At 40.2% G+C, this 24,983-nt stretch overlaps 1 protein-coding gene across 1 annotated transcript; it reads left to right on the plus strand.

Moving 5' to 3' along the window:
• Nucleotides 1-6,441: 6,441 nt before the first annotated feature.
• Nucleotides 6,442-24,030, plus strand: LOC134740939 (uncharacterized). Its single transcript, XM_063673595.1, has 18 exons — nt 6,442-6,684; nt 9,987-10,136; nt 11,366-11,497; nt 12,969-13,104; nt 13,588-13,714; nt 14,231-14,356; nt 14,960-15,091; nt 15,562-15,696; nt 16,249-16,301; nt 16,869-17,015; nt 17,835-17,968; nt 18,347-18,524; nt 19,132-19,369; nt 19,896-19,998; nt 20,777-20,916; nt 21,721-21,831; nt 22,577-22,643; nt 23,854-24,030. The coding sequence occupies exons 1-18, from the start codon at nt 6,517-6,519 to the stop codon at nt 23,977-23,979; spliced, it is 2,403 nt and encodes an 800-aa protein (XP_063529665.1). The 5' UTR covers nt 6,442-6,516; the 3' UTR covers nt 23,980-24,030.
• Nucleotides 24,031-24,983: the final 953 nt, after the last annotated feature.

A 24,983-nucleotide genomic window follows, 5' to 3' on the forward strand; every position in this document is an offset into this window, starting at 1 on the left:
CATACGATGTCTGGAGGTTTGACTTTGGGAGGAAAGTTTTGAGGACGGTCAGAGGTCTTCTTAAAAGGGTTACCAGACACAAATGTCTTGAAAACCAATCTTGAGCCAGTCTCATTGGTTTAGCTATTCCTCTTAGGGTGTCCTACTTCAAGTGTCAGTTTGACGTGGTATTTTTGGGACAACCTGTATGTATATCTATTTTGTTGGAAATTTGATACAGATTATTTACTAACAAGATAATTTTTTGCCGTGTGCTACCGTTTACGAGTTATTTACGAAAAACTAAAAAAACGACCTTAGAACAAATTATAAGTACTTTCCCACTTTAATATATTTTGAAATATTGATCCTAGCGTAAAAGTAAATATAAAAATCCTTTTGTAGAAAATTTTATGTAGATTACTTATGTAACATCTAGATTTTTTTAGCTAAGGGCCACCTTTTAAGAATTATTTACGAAAAACTATAAAAATGGACCATATAACTCCCCCTACCCGTTTGCTTCATCCCCATCCTCCGGTACTTTTAGTATCATGTTTAATACACCATTCCCTACAACTATGCCAAAATTGGCTTATACACGAATTATTTCCCCTGTATTTCCTTCGTTTGGTGGCTTAACCTCGTAAGGCCCAATGTGCATTATAATGTACACTCTGTTTCAATCTAATTTGAACCTTACACTAACTGAATAAGGTAGCATTTCTTTTGTTTCATTGTTTTCTAAAACAAACGAATGTCACCCTAATCTTCTATACAATAAGGTTCAAATTAAAAAATAGGAAAACTTTGTATGGTGGGCCTTACGGGGCTAATGAAAGAGGCTATTAGCTTAACTACTAATACAGCTGAAACCTTCAGTAATCAAATAAACAGTTTATCTATCTAATCGAACAAATTCAATTGTACGAGCAATGGTTATTCTATTCTAACACGTAAGGGTGTTGTGTATTGCGATATTTGGGCGACCGAGCCTGCACTGTTTGCGTTGAGCCACTGTTCCCGCCTTAACCCTATATGTATTCCGACTTTCCGACAGTAACACAGACATTCTCTCAGCAATCTTGCGACGGACGGTCGAGCCCGTCCGCTTACAGTGATAACTTAACACCTCTGTATCACAATGTTTATTATACGTGCATGTACTGGACTACGAGTGTCATTTTAACTCACCTCATCCACGACCCCAAGATCTTCTCGTCCACCCCTACATGCGTGGACATTAATAAACATTCTTCCGGACGTGTCAGAAAAGTTCTCAGAAACAAATTTTTGGAGACAAAATTACGAAAATATTTGGAAATTATAAAACCGGTTTGCTTAGTTTTCTTCTACGTGTTTTTTTAGGGTTCCGTACCCAAAGGGTAAAAACGGGACCCTATTACTAAGACTCCTCTGTCCGTCTGTCTGTCTGTCTGTCACCAGGCTGTATCTCATGAACCGTGATAGCTAGACAGTTGAAATTATCACAGATGATGTATTTCTGTTGCCGCTATAACAACAAATACTAAAGTAACATAACTTTTGTGTCAATTAGTTTAAAATTAAAACCTTAGACAAATTTTTAGAGACGTCTAAGACGAACCCAAATATGTAGATTTCGTATAAGTAAGATCTTTCACAGCAATCGAGATACGAAAAAGTGTTTTTTTAGACAATGTTTAAAACAATCATAAATAAATAAGTATTCATTTTTTTTCACAATCCGGGTGACAAAAATTGAGATAAAAGATTGAAGAACCGATAGCCGCTTGTCTTATAATTCTATATGTAGTGCAAAAGTAGGAGATACGATTCAAAACTTGTCAAAAATCGATGAAAACCTCAGGTAGCCCCTTAAGACAGAATGTTTGACAATTCAGTTACCATGAAACATAGCGCGATACAGGATTTTTTAATACTTTACACATCTTATACGATTAAATAAGTGATCACTAACATAGGTAATTACGTTGTTGAGCTATTTCATAGCCAGATATTTATAGGCAAACCGTATCTAGGGGGAACAAGGACGTGCACTTTGTACTTCCGCCGCCACTGACTCAATTAGGACCCCTCGGTGTTCTCGTTGGACCTAGAGTTGTAACACCTCGAGTCTTATACACCCCAGGCCAAAAGTATGGAAACAACGTTGTTTTCTTTAATATCTCATGCTCCTATCTTTGTTGTATATATTTGTAAACTAAGACTTACATTAGGCAAACCCAAAAGATTTTTTTTTATTGTTCTGTTAAAACTTGGTGTGGTGATATATTATCAAGTCATTTACTTATAACCTACCCAATCTACTTAAATATACACTCTTATTTCTCTAAGTTAACTACATACACAATTGTGCAACTTACATTAGGCAAACCCAAAAAAAATTTTTTTTTATTGATCTGTTAAAACTTGGTGTGGTGATATATTATCAAGTCATTTACTTATAACCTACCCAATCTACTTAAATATACACTCTTATTTCTCTAAGTTAACTGCATACACAATTGTGCAACTTACATTAGGCAAACCCAAAAGAATTTTTTTTTTATTGTTCTGTTTTAAACTTGGTGTGGTGATATATTATCAAGTCATTTACTTATAACCTACCCAATCTACTTAAATATACACTCTTATTTCTCTTAGTTAAATGCATACACAATTGTATTGTCATATTTGATGATCGAAACCCTTGTTTTTTTCTCCAATCAATACAATAATTTCTATTACCATTCTAAGCTTCAATATTCACATTATGTGTGAACTAAATATTAAAAGTAACGGATGATGGAGTGATGATGTCTTTATGACGGCTCTATCAAAAAACCTGTGTGCACAAAAAGTTTACTCAAAACCAAAAAAGAAATGACTAATAATCAAATAAAAATATTTTAGTCTTCCAATTTATTTGTGCATAAAGCAAAAACTGAATTTTGGTCATAACCATTAATTAAAGGAGGAAAAATACAAGAAAAAGGATTATAAGATACAAAAATACAAAGGATGGGGCACCGGTTGAGGGACAGAGGCTGCGACCCCCGGGATGGATCTTACCTGGACCTGGCAATGTAATGCAGCTGGCATATTTGGAACATTTGGGCCAGGTAGGGAACAGCTCGGGACTTAAAAGATAATTTTTAACGGGACTAGTTTGTAGTTATTAAGTTTACAGTAATACTCGTATATTATATTTAAGGACTTTGATACTAAGTGTATACAGTTTAGTTTTACTAGGTTAGTTTTAATTTTATAATATTATAACTTATTGTAGTACTTCAATATATATTATGTAGCTACCTGAAAAAAAATTCAGACGAAAATATTTGTCTACTACACTATACTATTAAGCAGAATAAGGATTTTTTTCTATTTCTAAATTGCCAAATGTGTAAGAGCCATGTGTGTGTATGGGATTATTACACCGACCGGTCTGGCCTAGTGGGTAGTGACCCTGCCTGTGAAGCCGATGGTCCTGGGTTTGAATCCCGGTAAGGGCATTTATTTGTGTGATGAACACAGATATTTGTTCCTGAGTCATGGATGTTTTCTATGTATTTAAATGTTTGTAAAAGTATTATATATATCGTTGCCTGAGTACCCACAACACAAGCCTTCTTGAGCTTACCGTGGGACTTAGCCAATTTGTGTAAGAATGTCCCTATAATATTTATTTATTATTTATTATTATTACAATCAGACCAACAGGGAGTATACATCATGTTTGTTTTGTACTATATTAGTTTCTTATCATAGAGTCACTCAAATGATAAGAGATCTGTGTTTTGACTTATCTCTACCATTATTTACAGGAGTTATCATGTTATACACAACAAATGGAGTTAAAGAGTCCATACACACTACTAGTAATTTCATTCATTCATAATTTAAGAGCATGGCTCTTGTCGGTGGAGTATGCGCCAGTTTTCTCGGTCCTCGGCCAGGTTCTTTAGGTCCCTGTAAGACACAACATTTGCTTTCGCTTTCAGTTGTTGTGTGTAGCTTGCTCGTGGTTTTCCGCGGCCTCTTCTCGCTTCTATCTTGCCTTCTAATATAGTGTTAAAGAAAGTGTTGTGTCTTATCAAGTGACCTATCATTCTGCCTCGTCTATTTTCTATAGTTCTCAGCAGGTTTCTCTTCTCTCCCACAATTCGAAGCACTTCCTCGTTCGTTTTTTTCTCCGTCCAACTTATTCTCTCCATTCTTCTCCACAACCACATCTCAAAAGACTCTAATCGCTTCCTATCTTTCTGCCGCATTGTCCACGTCTCACACCCATACAAAGCGATGCTCCAGATGTATATCTTAATTAGGCGTTTTTTTGTACTCTTAGAGATCCTAGCCTTAAGCAAATGTTTTTTGGTGTTGAAAGCTGTTTTCGCCATAAAACATACACTACTAGTAAACCGCTACAAAAATAAATTAGAGATTAAAGCACAAAAAAGTTGTCCTCACTGTTGATTGGGATACCACCGTTTAGCCAAAATATTTTTCGCCAAATTTCACTTCCCAACAAACTTATGACATCAGTTTCATTTGAAAAATGAAATTTTAGCAAGTTTTTTACTTCGCAACCATTTCATTTCCCAACCCCATATTGCGAAATGAAAATGATGTACTAGGTTGGGTTAGGTTAGGTTGGATTATGAAAATTTGCGAAATGAAATTTTGCCTAATGATAATTTGCGTAAAATAGTTTGGGAAGTAATACTTTGGGAAACGATTTTTGGCAATACATTAGTAATACCTGTTGATTACACAAAACCCAATTTAGAATCTTAATTGAATACCCAATTATTTTTTTTATATATAGGCCACATACTATGTTTAAATGAAGCCTCAGTGTGTATGTCATTATATAGCTATTTGATATCTCAGTATGTACAAAGATGAGTCCTAAGGGTTTTTCAACCATTGATTTCAATGGTTTCTAAAAATATGTATTTCTTGCTCATGACTCATTAGTCTATTAGTAATCTTTACCATATTTTCACCTAATTGCCTCAAAAACGAGGTATTTTATAAAAACAGTCGGCAAGTATAAATTAATGATCTCGATACAAAGACGTAATTTAAATAAGTTATAAGGGATGACATAAAACACAGACTTAGTAATTCCTAAATCCTCAAGAATAATTACTTCGATAAACAAAGTAAAAGAAAGACAAAGCATGCATGAACTGATATCGGATTCCTATTTGGGAGATGCACAGATGTAATTCTTACTCGAAAGTGTAGGTAGTGGAACAGAACATGAAAAAGTTCAATGAAAGAATGCGTGGCATTTTATGCCGTCGTAATTCGAGGTTCCTCGGGACCAATACAAATTTACGCAACGTTGTTAAATAGGCACACGTTTTCGGAAAATAGAAAATCGAGGCCAACATTTTGTGAGCGGTTTTTTTCTTATAGGTTATCCATGGAACGCACAAAAGGCTTTCGCAATTTTTAATGGCGAACTTAAATTACATGTACATACCTTAGATTTTTGCGCACCTCTTCGTAATGTTTCACTTGTAAATTATCACCAAACTTTTAATAAACGCGAAATAAACACTCAACGTTCTTCGATTTCGTACATACTAGTGTTGTGTTTTTCTTGTTGTCATTTTGAAGTTAAGTGCGACCGATATCGAGTCGATGGTTTTTTTAACATCAATCGGAATGTCACAATCGTTATGATTTATCGCTTCACTATTTTTACGTGTTGAAGCCTTACAACATTTAAACATAAAAACACTAGCATATAATGAAATAAACATAGAATTACAAGCTAATTTGTAAAGTTTATCAGTTCTTTACAACAACATCATATGTTAGCAATCGAGTTAATAATCGAATTCACTTTGACGTAGAAATAAAATATCGAATCGTTCGGTTCGTCACTAGACATGTTGAATGTCCCGTATTTTGATTAGTAGGGGGAGCGAGTAGCAGCTTCGGCCAATCACATTGCAGCAACTGATCCTAGAAAGGTGGCGTGATCTCGACGTCACAATAAACATATGAAACTACTTATAATACACCTAGAAATCAATACTCTCGAAATCGTCATTTTGGGAACTTCAGTTAATTTCTCAGTTTCATAGGAAGTTATGGCTTGAGTAAACGGTTTTTTTTGTACAATTTCCGTAAACAATCATGCGCTAATTATGTAAAATAATTAAATGTTATAACGCTTTTAGCGCCATCTGTTGTATTTGTGTACAAATACCTCACAGATAACGTTTAGTTAGTGCAACAGTTTTAGTGTAACATTTATCTTATTCGATATTTAAATCTATGGATATTTACTTGATATTTACCATATATTTACAATACACTATTATCGATTTCATTTTACTTCATTCTCTTCACTATTTTTATGAAATGACAAAATGAGATCGAATCATCAAGTTGTCAAAAATGGCATTATGAAATTACAGATAAACATAAATAATATCAATAATATCTTTAGTGTTCTAAATTACCTAAATCTAAAAGTATAACAGAGCTCATACATGAACTTCGGTACAAAATACATTCAAACAAGTTAACAAAATGTTCAAACACTACAAAGATTTGTGTGATGTCGTTTCCTTATTGGCATACTGTTCTGCCGAAAGATCGTACTTGCTGAACCGAGAGGCTAACGGTGAATATTGGCTACCTTCTTGCAAAACCGAGAAAAACTGTTGGAATACGACAGCCCAGAAAATGAATGTAGAGGTACTAAATTATTGTATAAATAAATAAATGTTGGTATTTTCCTATTTTATGCAACGTTTAGTTTCTGCATCGATTCAACTAGGTATAGTGTGGAGGGCCCTCAGAATAATGACTAAAGCATAGAAGTCGGGCAAAAATGCTTCGCAAATATGTATACCCGTACTTTACTTCCTTACGAGTTAGATAATGTGCCGAAAAGAGATGCATATATGCTTGTTATTTCTCATTTACGTCCGGTGTCATAAGTTTGATAATTTGCTAGGGATGTAACTATGTCGACTTTTTATATCGATAAATTATGCATAAGTTTATGTGCCATGTAAAAGAATAATCACGAAATTGGCAAATTGATAATAGTCTGGCTAATGAAAGTTGAACCTGAAAAAACGCGGCAATTTCAAGAAATCTGTAGCAGGCGGCTCGTTGAAATGAAATGAAATGAAATGCGTGGAATACAAGGATTGCATAACTTTTATACTTTTTATAATTTTCATATTCTAAAAATCATTAAAAATTATAAAAATTATGCGATCCTTGGAATCAAAGAGCCGCCTGATATGATGATTAATGCATGTACCTAATATAGCTTTTATCTCATTTGCAGTCTACCACTCAGAACCGTCTAACTATACCTCTCGTTTTTTTATCATTAGAAAGAAGGCGAGCGATCTTAACGTGTCGTTTTATCGAAAAACACTTTGAAAATAAGTCACAACAAATATAATATACGATCATTTACATACTTTTGCTTTCATAAGTAAAATATTGCTATATTTATAAAAAAACTTGTCAATAAAAAGACACGTGGAAATGGTTTACCGTTTTTTCTAATGCTAAAAGACTAAGTATAGTTTCTAGTCATGTACAGTCAGCTGCAGAGAAAAGGCACCCCCCTGCATACAAAGTTCTGTAAATTAGTATGGACGTGGGGTACCTTTTCTCTGCAGCTGACTGTACCAAATAGGAAATGAAAAAAAAAAACGTTCGTGTAATATATATTTTTTATTTAATAATAGGGAATATTACGCGAAACTCGGCGTAGGTGGCGCCACTATCACAATCTGAGGGTCTATCGCGAAACAAGAAAATCGAACTTTCGTTATCTAACATCTCTGTCACTCTTGCGTATTCGAGCGATAAAGAGGCAGCTAGATAACGAAATTTCGGATTCGAGTTTTCCGGTAGGTCCCCTGAAAACTTGTCAAAAACCTGTTAAAGGTACAGTATGAATAAGTTACTCTACAGTGCACTAAAAAAGCTAGTGCTGCACTCTGGTGGCAGAACATTGCAGTAATATCCCCTATTCCTCGTCCTTTGGAAATCTGAAATAAAAAGTTGAGTTTTGTGACCAACAATATTAATAAAAGGAACATTCATCAATGATCATTAATGTCTTTTTTATTAGGGTTCCGTACCCAAAGGGTAAAAACGGGACCCTATTACTAATACTTCGCTGTCCGTCTGTCTGTCACCAGGCTGTATCTCATGAACCGTGATAGCTAGACAGTTGAAATTTTCACAGATGATGTATTTCTGTTGCCGCTATAACAACAAATACTAAAAAGTACGGTCCCCTTGGTGCGCGCGTCCGACCCGCACTTGACCGGTTTTTAGTATTAAACTATAGTCTGGCAAACACAATCTGTCAGTAAGTAAGAACAAAGAAAACTATAGGTACAGTCGAAGGCAAAAATATCGATCCAGACAAATGGCTTAAAAATATGTGAACACGATTTTATTGTCTGAGCGTACACATATTTTTGAGACTTTGGGAATGTATATATATTTATTCCCTTGACTGTACTCATCAATTAAAATGAGACAGTCCTGGGCCAAACTAAGAAAGCTGTAAATGTCGATAGGTTATTGATCTGAGGTCGATACATCACTATGCCAAAAACATAACCTTTCATACTTAGCAGAAAAGTTCGAAAATATATGCAAAAATCTATATAGACTTGAATGCAAGTAATAATTACATAAACAACATATCGATTTCTATGTTTAGGGTCAGGTCCTATAAATTAATTTCTTCAAAATTGAACAAAACTCACCGATTAAAGGTTATCGGTTCGTGCGTATTTTCTTTTCTTCCTGTATGCGATTTACAGCCCTCGATCACACAAGACATTATCACAAAGGGAACTTCAAACCATTACAAATAAAAACTCAGCACGTTTTCCAACAATCTTTCAGGAATAGCAACAATATAATTAAAATAAACCAAGATGACCGCTGAAACATCCCGAAATATTTCAACTAAAATAATACGACTATGTCAAGTTGTTACGGTTGTCACCTACCTGTGAAATAACGAACATATATTTTATTTGGCTGGATTATATTATAGAACCACATAGGACCATTTGTCATTTCCCTCAGTTTATCTTATGACAATACTGAAAAAAACGAAAGAACTTGCGGATTGTTGTCTCACTCACTCATAGACAAAAAGTAATAACGTGTTGTGAATACGATATCTTTTACCAAGCTTCTATTTTTGCCCGGCTTCTTTGCTTTAGTCATTATTCTGAGGGAGGGCCCTTATCAGTATACGGCCCACCTGATGGTTAAAGGGTACTGTCAATTCTGTGGTACTGTTACTGTATTAATTAAGTTATTTATAAATACTATTAATGGATTTCCGGTTCGAGCGCCATCTTGATAGTTAGCATCGTGATTAATTACTTTGTTTTTTGCTTATTAATATTGTTTAAAGTGTAATATCGATAGCTTATTATACAGTAAACTAATGTGGTAGTGTGCAGTGAATGGAGAATTAATTTTGAAGCGCGTTTAACCACCATCTTGGAGTCAACGGCCGGTAGTCCACGTGCTTCTTGTAAAGACTAGCTATCGATTTACAAGAGCTAACAAATCACCGTACACTGTCTTGTACAACCGTACAATTTTTGTCGTTTGTAAACCTCTCAATACCTTGATACTGGCGAAATAGTCCCACTGGGCTGAAGCCATAATTTTAAAAGAAGAAGAAGAAGAAGAAATACTATTAATCACAAGTGCGTTGCTGATTCTTTAAAAACCCTGGAGTAACTCAACCCTACAGTATTTAGTCGACACTCAAGCCCGCTCCAGACTACACGGCGCGAAGCCGCGAACGCGAGTGTGGAGTCGATTTCGCTGAGTAGCGAACTAGTCTCTTATCACGTTCGCGGATTCGCGCAGCAATTCGCGCACGAGTGCGGAGGGTGGCTTTAGGTCTGGTGCCGTTAAGATAGTTTTCTAACTGTTACGGTAGATGTCGCCAGTTTATGATTTGTTAATAAAGTGTTGGTGTTTAGATATTCGGCAGCGAAGCAAGCACATGCCAGCCGCTTCAGATCCTAAAGACCTGGTTACCAGACCACGAGAGTGCGTGCGTGTATCACGCCGTCTACAAGACCGCCGTCAAGTCGGAAGTCAAGAAGCGGATGAAGAATAAAAATGTCGGCGTATGTATTTGGAGGTTCTTAATTTCGGACTAAAAAAAAACTATTTAAAGATCTTACGTACAAATATAATATATACATATGTTCTTCTGCCAAACTACACAGTAGTTTCACTAGACTTATATTGACCGGGATATAGACCGTGATTACCTTTTGTATTATTTGTGAGCTCCCGATATTTCGACGCAGTAAACAAATACAAAACATAATACAAAAGGTAATCACGGTCTATATCCCGGTCAATATAAGTCTAGTGAAACTAACCGTGAATCATTCAAAACTCTACACAGTAGTTTGTTGGCAGACGAGGCTCCTCTGTGTTTGTAATAATTTACTACGTTAGTAATTTAGTCGAGTGGCGAGTATTTCGGTTACTAAAATCGATCAACTGACCAAAAATCGTTCGCACTGCAGACTGCAGAATTTAGTCGAGTAGCGAGTATATTTTAGTTACTAAACGTGTCTGAACACCAAAGATTTATACTGATTTAAACTAACACGATTTTTACTCATACCACCACACACCATCACGACATCCCACCACATACCATCGGATGTCGTGAGTGTTGTGTAGGCAAAGTGACAACCCTAGCGTACAAGTTAATAATCAAGATCAAGTGCGGGTAGTTCGCAAAACCCCCGCGGCAAGAAGATGTTGATACTTGATACAATTCCTCGCCAGTCTGCCTGTGACCACGAACGTTACGTCACGTTCGAAACGTCAGGCCATAAATAAACGTAAGTTTGTACGAGATTAAGTCCCGTGTTAGTTTTAAAATTATGACCAAAAATTTAGTCGAGTAGATTAGTAAGTGGTGGGGGGGCTCACTCGCCAGAAAAAATTAAATAAAATGGATCCACTCGACTAATTCACTGACTAATCTACTCGACTAAATTTTTGGTGCTCGGACACGTAATAAGTACTCGGCACTCGACTAAATTACTGACGTAGTCCGAACTAGCTTTACAGTTAGTAAGGCCTCATTCGCACGAGCGCTTTTTCAACGCGCGTTAAAAAAGCGCTTGAATCTGCCCACACGCTAAATTCGACTTAAAGACCAAGGCGTAAAGTTGAAAATCCAACAACGCTTGATAAAAAGCGCTACCACCATTGTGTGAATAAATACACAATGTTTCCATTTGTGTCATTCAAAAAAAGCGCTCGTGAGTATGAGGCCTAAGGGTACAATGGTCAAAATTTGAGATTTATTTTCACAGTATTTTTAAATTAGGGCGCCAAAAACCGTCAATGGGTGAACTCAGTCGAGTTGGATCGCCTACGTGCGCACTGCAGTCTCCGCAGTCCAGAGATCGCCATGTTGGCTGCCATGGCTACTGGTGACCAATGCAAGGACCAAGAAAGTGTAAGCATTTTCATAAGTGTTATGAACATTGACAAGAATGTCAAAAATCGAAACGAAGGTGCTATTGCTAACCATTATAATCGTCGCGAGAAAACATGCACTCATTAAATTTTCGAACTAATACCTAATTAAAATTAAAATTAAAAATTAAAATTCATTTAATTCGAGTATCTGATGTGACTCATAAGTACATTATACAAACATTAAACAAAAACACAAGCATTAAACAAAACACAAACATTAAACAAACAAACTACAAAAATTACATAAAGGTAGGTAACTGTGGTAAACACATTGACACCCTTCATCTATTTCTCAATGTGTTTACCACAGTGCCGCCGGGCGTATGAAGTCCGCAGCAAAATGTGATATACGGACAAAACTTGTCCGCAATCATTTCTAGGACGCTGTTGGAGCTGGCGCGGACGCGTCGCACCAGGGACGCGGCTCGCAGGCGCATAGTAGCTTTAAAACACGCCACATGCGCCTCCGCAAACATCCCTGACGCGCTGCAATATCGCGGCAGCCCCATCAGCGCCCTAAACGCGTTATTATATTGTACTTGTAGGGCCTTATACGACTTCAAGGTGAACTTTCGCCACAGACTGCAGGTGTAAAATGTCGTGCAAAAAGCTCTGAACAATGTCACTTTACTTTCCTTTGAGCACCGAGCAAATCTGCGTGCAATCATATTAGCTCTGATCGATAAGGCCCTACGTTCCCGTTCTATATCAGCATCGTCCTTGAGGTCGGCAGTAACTAAATGACCTAGATACTTGTACTGGTATACCCTTTGCAGGGCAACCGTGTTTAGTTTGTAATGTACCCAATGTATTTGTAAATAATGTAAGTAACTCGCATTAGGCCATGATGGTGAGGCCTAAAGTAATGCTCTAAGGACGTACCTAAGTGGGTTGTTGTCAACGTTTGACGCATCAAAACCGATAAAAACCGGCCAAGTGCGAGTCGGACTCGTACCATTACGCAAAAAACGGCAATAATCACGTTTGTTGTATGGGATGCCCTACTTTAATATTTATTTTATCCTGTTTTTAGGGTTCCGTACCCAAAGGGTAAAAACGGGACCCTATAACTAAGACTCCAACTGTCCGTCTCTGTCTGTTACCAGGCTGTATCTCATGAACCGTGATAGCTAGACAGTTGAAATTTTCACAGATGAGGGTAAAAACGGGACCCGATTACTAAAACTCCTCTGTCTGTCTGTCCGTCTGTCACCAGGCTCTATCTCATGAACCGTGATAGTTAGAGAGTTAAAATTTTCACAGATGATGTATTTCTGTTGCCGCTATAACAGCAAATACTAAAAACAGAATAAAATAAATATTTAAGTGGGGCTTCCATACAACAAACGTGATTTTTTGCCGTTTTTTTGCGTAATGGTACGGAACCCTTCGTGCGCGAGTCCGACTCGCACTTGGCCGGTTTTTACCCTTTAGTTTATTTCCAATAGCAAGAGCTGAAGAGCAGTATGGTGGTCGAGGTGTGCGAAGAAAACACGCTGATTGGGCCGGACTGTGCGGGCAGTCTCGTTCGTGCAGCTCTGCAGCAATGTCAGCTCCTTGCCGCTGCTAACTACAAGAAAGAAGGTTAATTTCGTCTTAGCATCACCACATTAAAAATAATACTGAGCGGCTGGCAAACGGCCGTCAATCTGCTGTCGCGGGGCGAGGTAATTCGAGTCGGGGCGGGGCGGTGCGTGGCCGTTCTGTGTTCTGTATGATTATACTTATTCTGTGGCATCACCTCTAAATGTTTTCTATCTGCGCCAAATTATCTGAGGGCCTACCGCGAACCACGTTCGACGTTGTTGCCTCTCTGTTGCACTTGTAAATTCGTACGTAAGTGTGACAGGGAGGCAACACGTCGAACGTGGTTCGCGGTAGGCCCTCTGTCTCTTGTAATCGCTCTTTTGGTCACTGACTTAAGTCCGCTCCAGACTAAGTGGCGCGAAGCCGCGAACGCGATTGTGGAGTCGATTCCAACGAACTAGACTCCACACTCTGATTCGCGCGCGAGGGTGGAGAGCCCTTAAGCCTAACAGATTTCAACCTTGATATATTACTTTGCAGACCAGATCCGCGTGTACCGTGAGTTCACGGAGTTGGTGTACCCGGCACAGTACATGAGCCCGCATCTGTTCAAGCAGCTCATGGTGGATGTTGGCTGGCAGTATCAGCAGTGCCCGGCGCTGTTTAGGTATTATTTACTATAATCCCTCTTTTTTTCTAAGCCGCATAGAAATTTGTTTGCACATATTCGTACTATCTATGGGCCTTTGCACTCGATGCAAGCGTCGCTTCGGTAGATGATACATCATACTAAAAATGGATCGAAACATGGAGCGACAATAAACTAAAACAGCAGTCTTAAAACTTGTTAACTTGTGTTAACAGCGCCATCTATGGGACACCCTCTATTCTGTATCGAACTCTCGATGACTACTACTTTACGCACCCACCAGGGTACGTAGTTCAAGAGAAGGCCCATAGGTGGCGCATTAATCAATATGTTTAGGATGTACTTGTCCACTTTACCAATAGACGCCATAAAATACACACGCTGGTTTTCTCTCCGACTCCTGACTCCTTCGGTCTCCGCCCACGTGCCATCAAAACTACACTCAGCCCTACCAATCGGGGCAATCGACCCGCAAAAATTGCCAACTTCAATACAAGTTGGACAGCGAAAGACAACTATTTGGTTGTGTTTCAGAGCAGCAGACATTACAAACCGGGGCGGGCTCTCGTTTAACGATCTCCTGATGTGGATAGCAGCTCTGGAGCCCGTAACGCAGCACAGCGGCTCTACTGCGGAAATCCGGTGCAAGTACATTTTCAGGTAAGCTCTACCGCGGTAGGCCTATGTTTTACCAATATCAAACCTTCAAACCTTCAAGAAAAGAGCGTATTCCCATCTTAAAGGCCGGCAACGCACTCACAACCCCTCTGGTGTTGCGGGTGTCCATGGGCGGCGGTAATCGCTTACCATCAGGTGATCCGTCTGCTCGTTTGCCTCCTATTTCATAAAAAAAAAATATGTGGACCGGGCTTCAGCCTTTCATAAAGATCTCTCTCTCTTGATAATATATGGCACAGAATAAGTAATAGTATTATCAATTATCATACAATACGGCCACGCACCGCCCCGCCCCGATTCGTATTACCTCGCGACAGCAGAAGTGAGCAGATTGACGGCCGTTTGCCGGCCGCTCAGTAAAATTTTTAAGCAACTTACTCACACTATGACGCATGACGCGTGTACAGACGTGCCGTTCGCACATAGAAACGCAAGTGATTTTTGTTGTATAGCGTGTCCGCCCTGTGATAATAGCAAAGCAAAACTTTTTCATTGACACTTCATCGTCGGCTTTTTCTGTTACTTAAACGGCTTAAACGAAATCATACTCAATGGTTTTACCGAAGCATGTAAACCCTTCCACAGATACTTCGACAGCGATCGCGACCAGAAGTTGGATTACGCAGAGTTTAAAGAACTTGTTGCGGCGGCTCGCGCTGCACGGCAAGTCCCTATTGACGGACTGAGTGTAGCTCGCGACGCCGACAATGTTTACAGGCAAGACTTATACCTACTTCCAATAAATGTACCACAGCTTCACAAGTTCACACTATACTTATTTCCCATATGGGTTTAAAAATATTTAGATCACTACGGTTTCACTCACTATTATTTTTAGTCGTTTTTGGCGGCATGTTTCGGACTCTTCGGGAGTCCTTCCTCAGGCACGAGTGTCCGCGGCGGCTCTACTCCGTGCCTGAGGAAGGACTCCTGAAAAGTCGGAAACATATATTTCGCCAAAAGCGACTGAAAATAATAGTGAGTGAAACCGGTAGTGATCTAAATATTTTGAAATATTGTCTCACGATAGTTTAATTTCGATTATATGGGTTTACGTCTACAGTCCTCATTTTATCAGTGAGAGTGAGATGAGTCAGCCAGTTTTCTTAATTTTAAGATGTCTTGGGGTATAATAGAAGAAACAACTTAAGTAGGTATATAGTTCACCTAACTTCCTGTTGATACAGGCAGCTGAACTTACAGCCAAACTCCCAATTGTCTATGGCGGACTACTTACGCGGTGTCAGCGAAGCCCGTCTCAGAGGGACCAGTGCCATGCTGCGCGCCAAACGAGGCATTGCCAACTATCTCATCGATCTTCAGTGAGTATCAATCAACTTTGCGTTGGAAGTTTGAATCGGCAGCTGGACTTGCAGCAGTGGCAGCCAATTTCCCTTAATGCATTGGGTGAGGCTGCTCAGGATGCCAAGATTATCTATAACCAATGCTATTGGTTGATTCACTGCACTTCCGCTTGTCTCCGCCTCAGTAGACAAGGCAGCCTAAGTTAATTTTTAGTTATAATAACCCAGTTCAAAAGAACTGTCACCGAATTTCTTGGAGAAATTGAACAGATTAGTCATAAAAAATATTTCACTCATTTTTTATGACCTGATTTCAGCTATGTGAGCTAATCATTATTTTGTTTGAGACAGGCAAATGAAGCAGACTCGCCCACAGGCTCAAGACCAACAGTAAGTTTATTGTGCCTTAAATTGAATGTGAATGCAACCTGTTTTCCAAATTTTGGTTTCGTTAACGGAGCGCGCAACACTTGCATATATATATATTGCGGACATTTGTGTGACAGTGACAACGGACTCTTCTTTATTTTATTTTATTATTATTTATAATTGTACTTACTCTGATTTCAGGCCTGCACCTACTCCAGTACCGCCACACTTGGCAAAAGTTGCGCAGACTCGTTGTGAGTTTTCCTGTGGTTTTCCTACATTACATTTGATATTCGATATCCAAGTGCGCAAGCCACATCATGATTAGTCTAAATGAAATATAATTTGTAGCCACTCATTGACGCTGGAGCTTTTATAAGCCTAGGTTCAAGATTCGGTAATGCCGATCAGTTTCTAAACGTTTCCAAGATCATTTAAAAACCTTATTGCAGTGTGCAGTTTGTTGCGATGTCTTTCGGGTAAGCTGGTTTAAATTTAAACTTCTGTCTGCAAATTCCTCTGCGTAGAATAACTATCTTGTCCTTCCCCTGAAATCAAAAATCAATTTCACAAGTACCTCATCTAAATCGGTTCAATTTAAACATGAAGACGTAACAGACAAAAGACAGACAGTTAAGTACTTCCGCAGGTATAATATCTATGATATAAAAGGATCTAATAACTGCTAAACTAACCTAGCCAAGATAGCAATCATATATCCACAAACGCCTAATGAAACAAAAGTATTAGGATGACAGAGGTTATTACGAAAAGCTAGGCCCCCTGGACTGAAAAGCAAGTCTAATTATTTAACCCGACAGCCTTAGGACAGCAGACAGAAAGCGGTGTATCCCGACGGGGTAAACTGAGCGCGAGTTCGTTTCGCCACGCCGACTATGCCGTGGCTGCTTACTCAGTACGAGTGAAACGCCGCGCTAACGAGATGCTAGAACTCACTGCCATAGACGGTACTTCATGTACTCTACTATTTTCCAGTAGACAAGCGGAAGCGGACTATCTCGGCGGGGCCTTCCGTTTTGACTAAGTAGATTCTATCTAAAGGTAGCATTCGGTTCTTGGCGATGCTATCAGTAGCCTACCAACAGACCGTGGTCGCAACTCGCAAGGCCGCGGTCGTGCGTCGCGGTCGCCAAGAACCGAATGCTACCTTAACAAGGAAGGATATTAATGTTGGATCCGACCACAATAGACGGTTCACCCTACTCGCTTTGCTTCATATTTCAAAAAAATGTCTTGTGTAGCACAAGTACGTTACGGCAGGATGAATGATGGATGATTATCGCTCAAGTGGAGGAACCCAGATTTGGAAATTTTATAGAAGACCTCTAAGTAAAGTACTACCTCTATAGGTAGGCAGGACTCGAATCTATTTTAATGGATTTGGATTTATGTCACAAGTGTTCCGCTGTGCTGACAGTTTAATATACATACATTTTGGAACTGCATATTTACCTATCTTTTTACCTGCATAAGAATTAAGCTGCTGCTGCCTTTGTACTGCCTATCCTGTGCCATATTTGTGTTTTGTACAATAAAGAGTTTATACATAGGTACATACCTACTCGTACTTACATACATACATGACATGGGTACGTAGTAAAGAAGATTTTTTTGCCTATTATCTTCTATTTAGAGGTAAAGTGGAATGGAAGATGCCACCTCGCTTCGGCTGCTGCTAATTCAACTCGATGGGATTTCGCATAGATGATTTATTAATCCCAATTTTTTACTTTACGCAGTCCAATAACTGTTTATTTCTATGTCAGAAGACGCGGTGACCCCCTCAACAGCGAACATCCTAGGTTCCCTATCGCTGGAGGTCCTGGGCCCATCCACGGCACCAGTAGCCGCGCTCGCTGCTGTCAGATACTTCGCCACCGCCATTAGTAGCGTTAACACCGTAAGTGCAGTTGCATCTGATCCGGACATACACACATTGCAATTTAACCTCCTGAGACACAAGTTGTCCTCCGGTACAATTTTTTGTACATATTCCAAAATCTATTTTGAACTTTTATTCAAGTTTCAAATTCAATAACAAAACAACTAGCTACAAACAACTAACAAAACAATGAACTTACTTACTGCTGTGGCTCGACGACCCGAAGTGGATCTTGGCCTCCGACACCAAAGACCGCCGTGCTATTCTGTCCAAAGCCGTTTCTGTCCAGTCGACGGCGCCGAGTTCGCTGAGGTCTTTCTGCACTTCCGTCTCTCCAGCGGTACCTAGGGCCGTCCAGGAGGAAATAATTAAAGCTTGTAAAAATTGTTTGTCCAGAAACGCCCGTCAGTATCCAACAATCTAGCTACCTCGGCCAAGCTGGCATGGACCTGGGCCAATAAAGCCGAAGAGGTTGATTTAGGGAACTTGATTATCAAGCTCGCAGACGCAGTAGCCCACATCTGCGTCAATGAGCCGAGAATGCTGCGGATACGATCGCCTATATACGCTGTAGGTGAGATTTTTTAGAATTTCCCCAAACATTTGTTCGTAGATACTCCTTTTGAATTTCCCAGATGACTGCTTCACTTTACCTCCTCCTGGCCCTGTGTATTTTTATATTTTAGTTGCTAATTCTTTATGCGAACTTGCTTCTGACTGACTTAGTGGCCTGCGGTCTCAGGTAGATACCGAAATTTGAGAAACCCTTGATGATCTTTGGAGTTTTCGTTTTAGAGTTTCTAACCTTTTAACCCCTCAAGCCCAAAAGGTTTTTGGCTGGGTTTTTGGTGTAGGTACTGACGATATCTCCATCACGCTCGTGGGACTTACTCTCGTAGTGGTAATTTTTTCTGACGCGATATCTTCCTGGGTTAAAAAGCTAGGAATTTGGCTTCATATACGATTATTAGAGAAAGCTTTTACTATTAGCTTCATCAGTTTAACTTATTTATTTAGTCGTATGGCAATATAGGCAATTACATCAGATACAATTTTACAGCTTGGTTTGCTTTGATACTACTTATGTAAGACGATTTACTAAGAGAAGAAGAACATTTCTTCCGTTTAATTAAGCAATAATTGGTGTTTTAACTCTTTGCTCCCATTAATTACATCTTCAGGTGACCTTCACGGCAACTTAGCGGCGCTCCTCGCGATGGAGACCGCCTTTTGGCCGATGGGTCCAGCATTGGCCCCGACCCACTTCATCTTCTTAGGGGACTATGTGGATCGAGGGCCGCACGGCTCCGAGCTGATAGCGTATCTTCTGGCGGCCAAGCTACAGAGGCCGCAGTCGGTGCTATTGATTCGGGGGAATCACGAGACGAGAGATATACAGAAAATGTTCACGTTTCATACGTAAGTTGCCCAGAATACATTTATGGCAAGCTAGGGTAGAATAGGTCTAGGGATTTACTTCACAGATTAAATAATTTGAAATTAGTTAAATGCTAACAGATACTAGAGCACGTTCATTTCTTTCGATCTAGAGCAGCCCAACATGAAGTAGTACCTCAATATACTTCTGCTTACTTTGTAAGAACGTATTCTATGTTTCTGATGATGAGTAAGGCCGCAAGGGTTTTTACAATAAATGTCTTTTCTTTCTTTCTTTCAACTAGCACTCCTGAAGTTCCAATGTGTCCCGTGTGGGCAGGGGCGTAGCTAGAGGATATGGCGCCCTGGGCAGTCACCAAATTTGCGCCCCTTGACGACTGACAAAAGTTTCCCTGCTGCTGCCTTTTGCCCATTTTGGCACCCTCCCTTGGATGGCGCCTGGGGCTCTTGCCCCCTCTGCCCCCCTCCCTAGTTACGCCACTGATGTTGCATGCCACATTTAGTTATTTTTGCTGCTCGCTAGTACTTGTAGACAACTGTTTTTCAGTGAATGCTTAAGCAAGTATGGTGAAGTGGAGGGAGCGAGAGTGTGGTCGGCGATCAACAACGTTTTTGACGCGCTGCCACTTGCTGCCGTCGTCGACGACAAGGTGAGTTGCTAGAAAAAAACCAGCCAAGTGCGAGTCGGACTCGCGCACCGAGGGTTCCGTACTTTTTAGTATTTGTTGTTATAATAGCGGTAACAGAAAATCATCATCTGTGAAAATTTCAACTGTCTAGCTATAACGGTTCATGAGATACAGCCTGGTGTCAGACAGACAGACGGCCAGCGGAGTCCTAAAAAATTTTACTTTGGGTTTGTTGAATTGTTATCTGTAAAAGACAAGGAAATGGTTTTTAAATTAAGTAGTAAAACATGGCGCAGTCGGTAGGATACGAAACCACCATATATATTAATTTGTGTTTTTGATAGTAATAAGCAATCAAATAGTTGCAAGCTTGTAATTCTGCAAAAATTGCGCAGCACCGCATTCTACGGCATTCTTCTACAATAGGGAATATTACGCGAAACTCTGCGTAGGGCGCCAGGGCGCCACTACCACAATCTGAGGGTCTATCGTGAAACAAGAAAATTTCTTTATCTAACATCTCTATCACTGTTGCATATTCGAGCGATAAAGAGGCAGATAGCGAATTTTCGGATTCGCGTTTCCCGGGAGGTCCTCTTTAAGCAAACCGCCTTGATGCATCAATGTCATATTTTATTATCTCTGAAAACTTGTCAAAAACCTGTTAAAGGTACAGTATGTATAAGTTACTCTATTGTTTACTAAAAAGGCTGCAGAACATTGCAGTAATAGAGTTGTCGTACTATTTATAGTTAGCAGCATACATCAATCGTCATGTTACGCTTTGTGTTCGTTGCAGGTATTCTGCTGCCACGGCGGCATCCCCCCACCGTGGGTGTGCCCGCTAATATCAGCTATCGATAAGGTCCCCGTGCCACTACCTAAGCCCTCTGAGCAGAGCTCGATAGCTTGGGAGCTTCTGTGGAACGACCCTGTCAAGTACGTAGACTTATGGGGGGACTACAGTATGGGGTTCTTCAAAAAGGAGTGTACAGGTTTTTAAAGGGTCGGCAACGCGCATGTAATATCTCTGGTGTTGCAGGCGTCCATAGGCTACGGTGACTGCTTACCATCAGGCGGGCCGTATGCTTGTTTGCCACCGTCGTGGTATAAAAAAAAAACGCTGACGTACCTAAATTGTTATCAAATTCTTCTTCTAGTGTCGATGATTTCAGATTATACGCGGAACAAAAAGCAGCGGCGCTAAATGTCCTATTTCGCCCCTCGCTTGGTCTTACTCAAAGCAGGCATGCGAGCACGCTGGACAAGACAAAATGTGTTGCGTTTGCGTTCACATGGGCATTGAGCTGCCTAGGGCGCTCAATGCTCAATTTCAGCAAGTCCTTCTTATATAGGAACAACGCTGCTAACACTGCGCTGTTAACTTGCGTTAGAGAATAGAGGGTGTCCCATAAATGGATGGGACACCCTCTATTCTCTATCGAACCCTCGATGGCTTACCTACTTTACGCATCCATCCAGGGTACGTAGTTCACAAGAAAGTCCATAGGTGGCGCCTTAATCAATAGACATAGGTTTAGGATAGTAATAAGAAATAATTATGTACTCGTTCAGTTTACCAATACCGGTTTCCCTCCGACTCCTGAAGATTCCCTTCGACCTCCGCCCACGTGCCATCAAGCGCCTATTACGAATGAATTTTATTTAAGATTGATTGATTAGATAAGATTGGCCACACCTTATACACCAATAGTTTTCTGTGTTTGTCACTTTGTCCTGCAGACCGCACAAGATCACAGCTACGCAGGCGTTAGAGTTAGCCTCCAACGAGGGGTTCGCGGCTAACTCCAAGCGCGGCACAGGACACGTGTTCGACCAGAGCGCGCTTGACCGGTTACTTGTTTATTTAATATAGTTTCTGTTGCGTATATCTGTTGTACCAGAGTCGATTATATTCATTTACGATACTATTCACAACCAACGGCGACGAGAGAGTCGACGCGCATTTTACTGGAGGTTATAAGCAAAGGATGATCGAAAATCCTGTCAGTTTCCTACGTAACATTTTGACTCGCGAATTCGGCTCAATTTTAAGGATGATCATTCCAATCATATATGACCCCTAATATAGAGTATAGATTACTATAGATAGTAGCCGTGGCAGCTTAGCCACGTGGCCGTGGCAAAAGTAGCAAATGCCACGGGCCCCGCGCACCTACGCTTTGTGGCCGTAAAAAACCTAAGTTTCACTTCGTCCGACAAAATAACAACAATGGGCCCCATGATAGAATTTCGTCGCTATACTTACTCAACCTCATATCTGTAACAATCATTTGATGGAAATGTCGTTTTTCTTTCATTCGGAATACGGGTGTTTTTGTCATCAAATGAGTGTTGCAGATACGAGGTTGAGTAAGTATAGCGGCGATTTGCTACAGGCCCCGCGCTGGCTTAATCCGACACTGGATAGTAGAAGGTAAAGGTAATGAAGCGTGAACCACATTTAGGTGCCGTAGAAATTTTGCTACAGCCGATATTTACAGACACAATAAGCGCTGCTTAAGACTCGTATAACGGTAAGATTGTTATAATAAATAGTCAAATGTCCTTTTAATACCAATAAACTGATTGTTATTAGATTCCTGCTTGCGAACCAGCTGTCTCATGTGCTGCGAGCGCACGAGGTGCACCAAGCTGGGTTTATGGTAAGTTATCGACGTTATCGTACCTTATCTTTATCGTTACCACGATTGAATCTGAGTCCCCTCCACACTCGTGAGCGAATCGCGGTGATAGCCGCGAACGCGAGTGTGGAGTTCGCTAATCAACGAAATCGACTCCACACTCGCGTTTACGGCTTCGCGCCGCGTACTCTGGAGCGGGCTTTAGGTACGAGTTGCTATTAGAGCGTTTTCACATTGTCCGATCCGATTTCGGATAGAAGTAAAATGGTTAAAATGAAGGACCATAAAAGAGTATGGTCCTTGGTTAAAATATATGTTTTTCTGTATTTAAGTATCCATTCATTTAAGAAATCTTTATTAATACTTAATGCAAAAAAGCCGGACTTGATGCCAAAGGGGACTCTTTCAGGCCTCATTCGCACAAGCGCTTTTTCAACGCTTGATAAAAAGCGCCACCGACATCGTGTGAATAAATACACATGTATCCATGTGTCATTCAAACGCTTTTTTAACGCGCGTTGTAAAAGCGCTCGTAGGTCTAACAGTTGTTTTTCTCATAGGCGCTATGCGATATCGGAAAGGCACTTCCGATAATTCAGCCATGTCGACCCCCCGTCAGCTGCCGGACCGATAATTTTTATTGTTTGTGTGTGTACTTACAAATAATGGGAGCATGGCGTAGAGACGGCGTGCCCTAGTACACCCCGCGGCCCGACATTGTGGATACAGGATACCCTACATCCGATATTGGATCGGACAATGAGAAAACGCTCTTAAGTATTATTACAATAGGTACCAAAATAACAACGGTCGCTTTATTAGCCTCGTTGGAAGTCTCTGCCTGTACCGTATTCGCCACTCGCACATCTATATAATAAATATTACAGGGACGTTCTTACACAAATTGACTTAAGTCCCACGGTAAGCTCAAGAAGGCTTGTGTTGTGGGTACTCAGACAACGATGTATATAATACTTAAATACAGAAAACATCCATGACTCAGGAACAAATATCTGTGTTCATCACACAAATAAATGCCCTTACCGGAATTCGAACCCAGGACCATCGGCTTCACAGGCAGGGTCACTACCCACTAGGCCAGACCGGTCGTCAAATATATTTCTAGATATTTCTAGACCCCCTGTCCCAGGAGTTAATTCATCAGATTCGATCGATTCCTGAGATTTTGGTGCTTCCTTAAGCAATCTTTTAAATATTGGTAAATCCGTAGTGTCAGCTGCGCGGGCGACTGGTCTCGGTGTTTTCATCTTCGCGCTACTGCGGCGGCACCAACGACTCCGGCGTGTGTTTACTGGACGACGGCAAGCTGAGGTTGTTGAGGATCAATGCAGACTAAGGGCTAGTTGCACCAGCCACAATAGACGCAATGATCACGCCACTCGTCAGCAGTGAACTATGCAACTTCCCATGTACCTAATAATATATTTTTGCGAACGTTTTAACGATGACAGACGCTAGACGGTATGGTGCATAAGGGTGGTTACACCTGTCCAATTTGCAATACACATTTGAGGGCTACCGCGTTTCATTTCGCCGCTTAGGGCGCTAGTGTAGATGGAGGTCTTTCAAAATGTCAAATGCATACAAGTTTTGGGGGTTTCAAGCTTTTTTATTGGGAATTTTCACTCCTTATTCATAATTGTGGTAAATCTTTGTCCATCTTTAATTAATGATGGTACACAATAGATATAGCTCAATAAATGTTAGCGGTTTATAAAAAGTGCCAACTAAAATATATGCAAAATTAAACAGGTTGAATAAAATGGCACATTTAGACGTTAAAATACCTTTGTGAACGTATTGATTTTATAAAAATAAGCATAGAAGAATTTTGAGATCTGTTTTTCTGGACCTACATCTACAGTGGCGCCAACTGGTGAACACAAAAACGGTAGCCCTCATTGGATAGGTGTAATACCATCCTAAGAGCGTTTTCGCATTGTCCGATCCGCTATCGGATGTAGGATCCGACATCCGCGTAGTCAGGCCGCGGGGGCGTGCCCGGGCGCCGTCTTTAGCGGTCACACACACTACAACAAGCATTATGCCTACACATACGACAAACAAATATTATCGGTCCGACAGCTGACGGGGGCTCCGACATGACTGGATTTATCGGAAGCGTCTTTCTCATATCGGATGTCGGAAGGCGCCTATGACAAAAGCAGCTGCAGGAGAGTGCCATTGGCATTAAATCCGCCTTTTTTGCGTTATTTATCGTTTTTTAGTAATAATGATATATTAAATGCATAAAGAAAAACAGAGAAACACATTTCTTACATTTTACTTTCTTCCGACATCGGATCGGACAATGCGAAAACGCTTTAAGACTAAGCAATA

The sequence above is a fragment of the Cydia strobilella genome, chromosome 4 (genome assembly GCF_947568885.1).
Source record: "Cydia strobilella chromosome 4, ilCydStro3.1, whole genome shotgun sequence".
Lineage (NCBI taxonomy): Eukaryota > Metazoa > Arthropoda > Insecta > Lepidoptera > Tortricidae > Cydia > Cydia strobilella.

Excerpts from the sequence above, each read along its gene's own strand:
- LOC134740939 (XM_063673595.1), top strand. The coding sequence starts at position 6,517 with ATGTTCAAACACTACAAAGATTTGTGTGATGTCGTTTCCTTATTGGCA. Across the intron at positions 10,137-11,365 it reads TGAAGAATAAAAATGTCGGC|GGCGCCAAAAACCGTCAATG; the intron begins GTATGTATTTGG and ends TTTTTAAATTAG. Across the intron at positions 17,016-17,834 it reads AGAACTCACTGCCATAGACG|AAGACGCGGTGACCCCCTCA; the intron begins GTACTTCATGTA and ends TTTCTATGTCAG.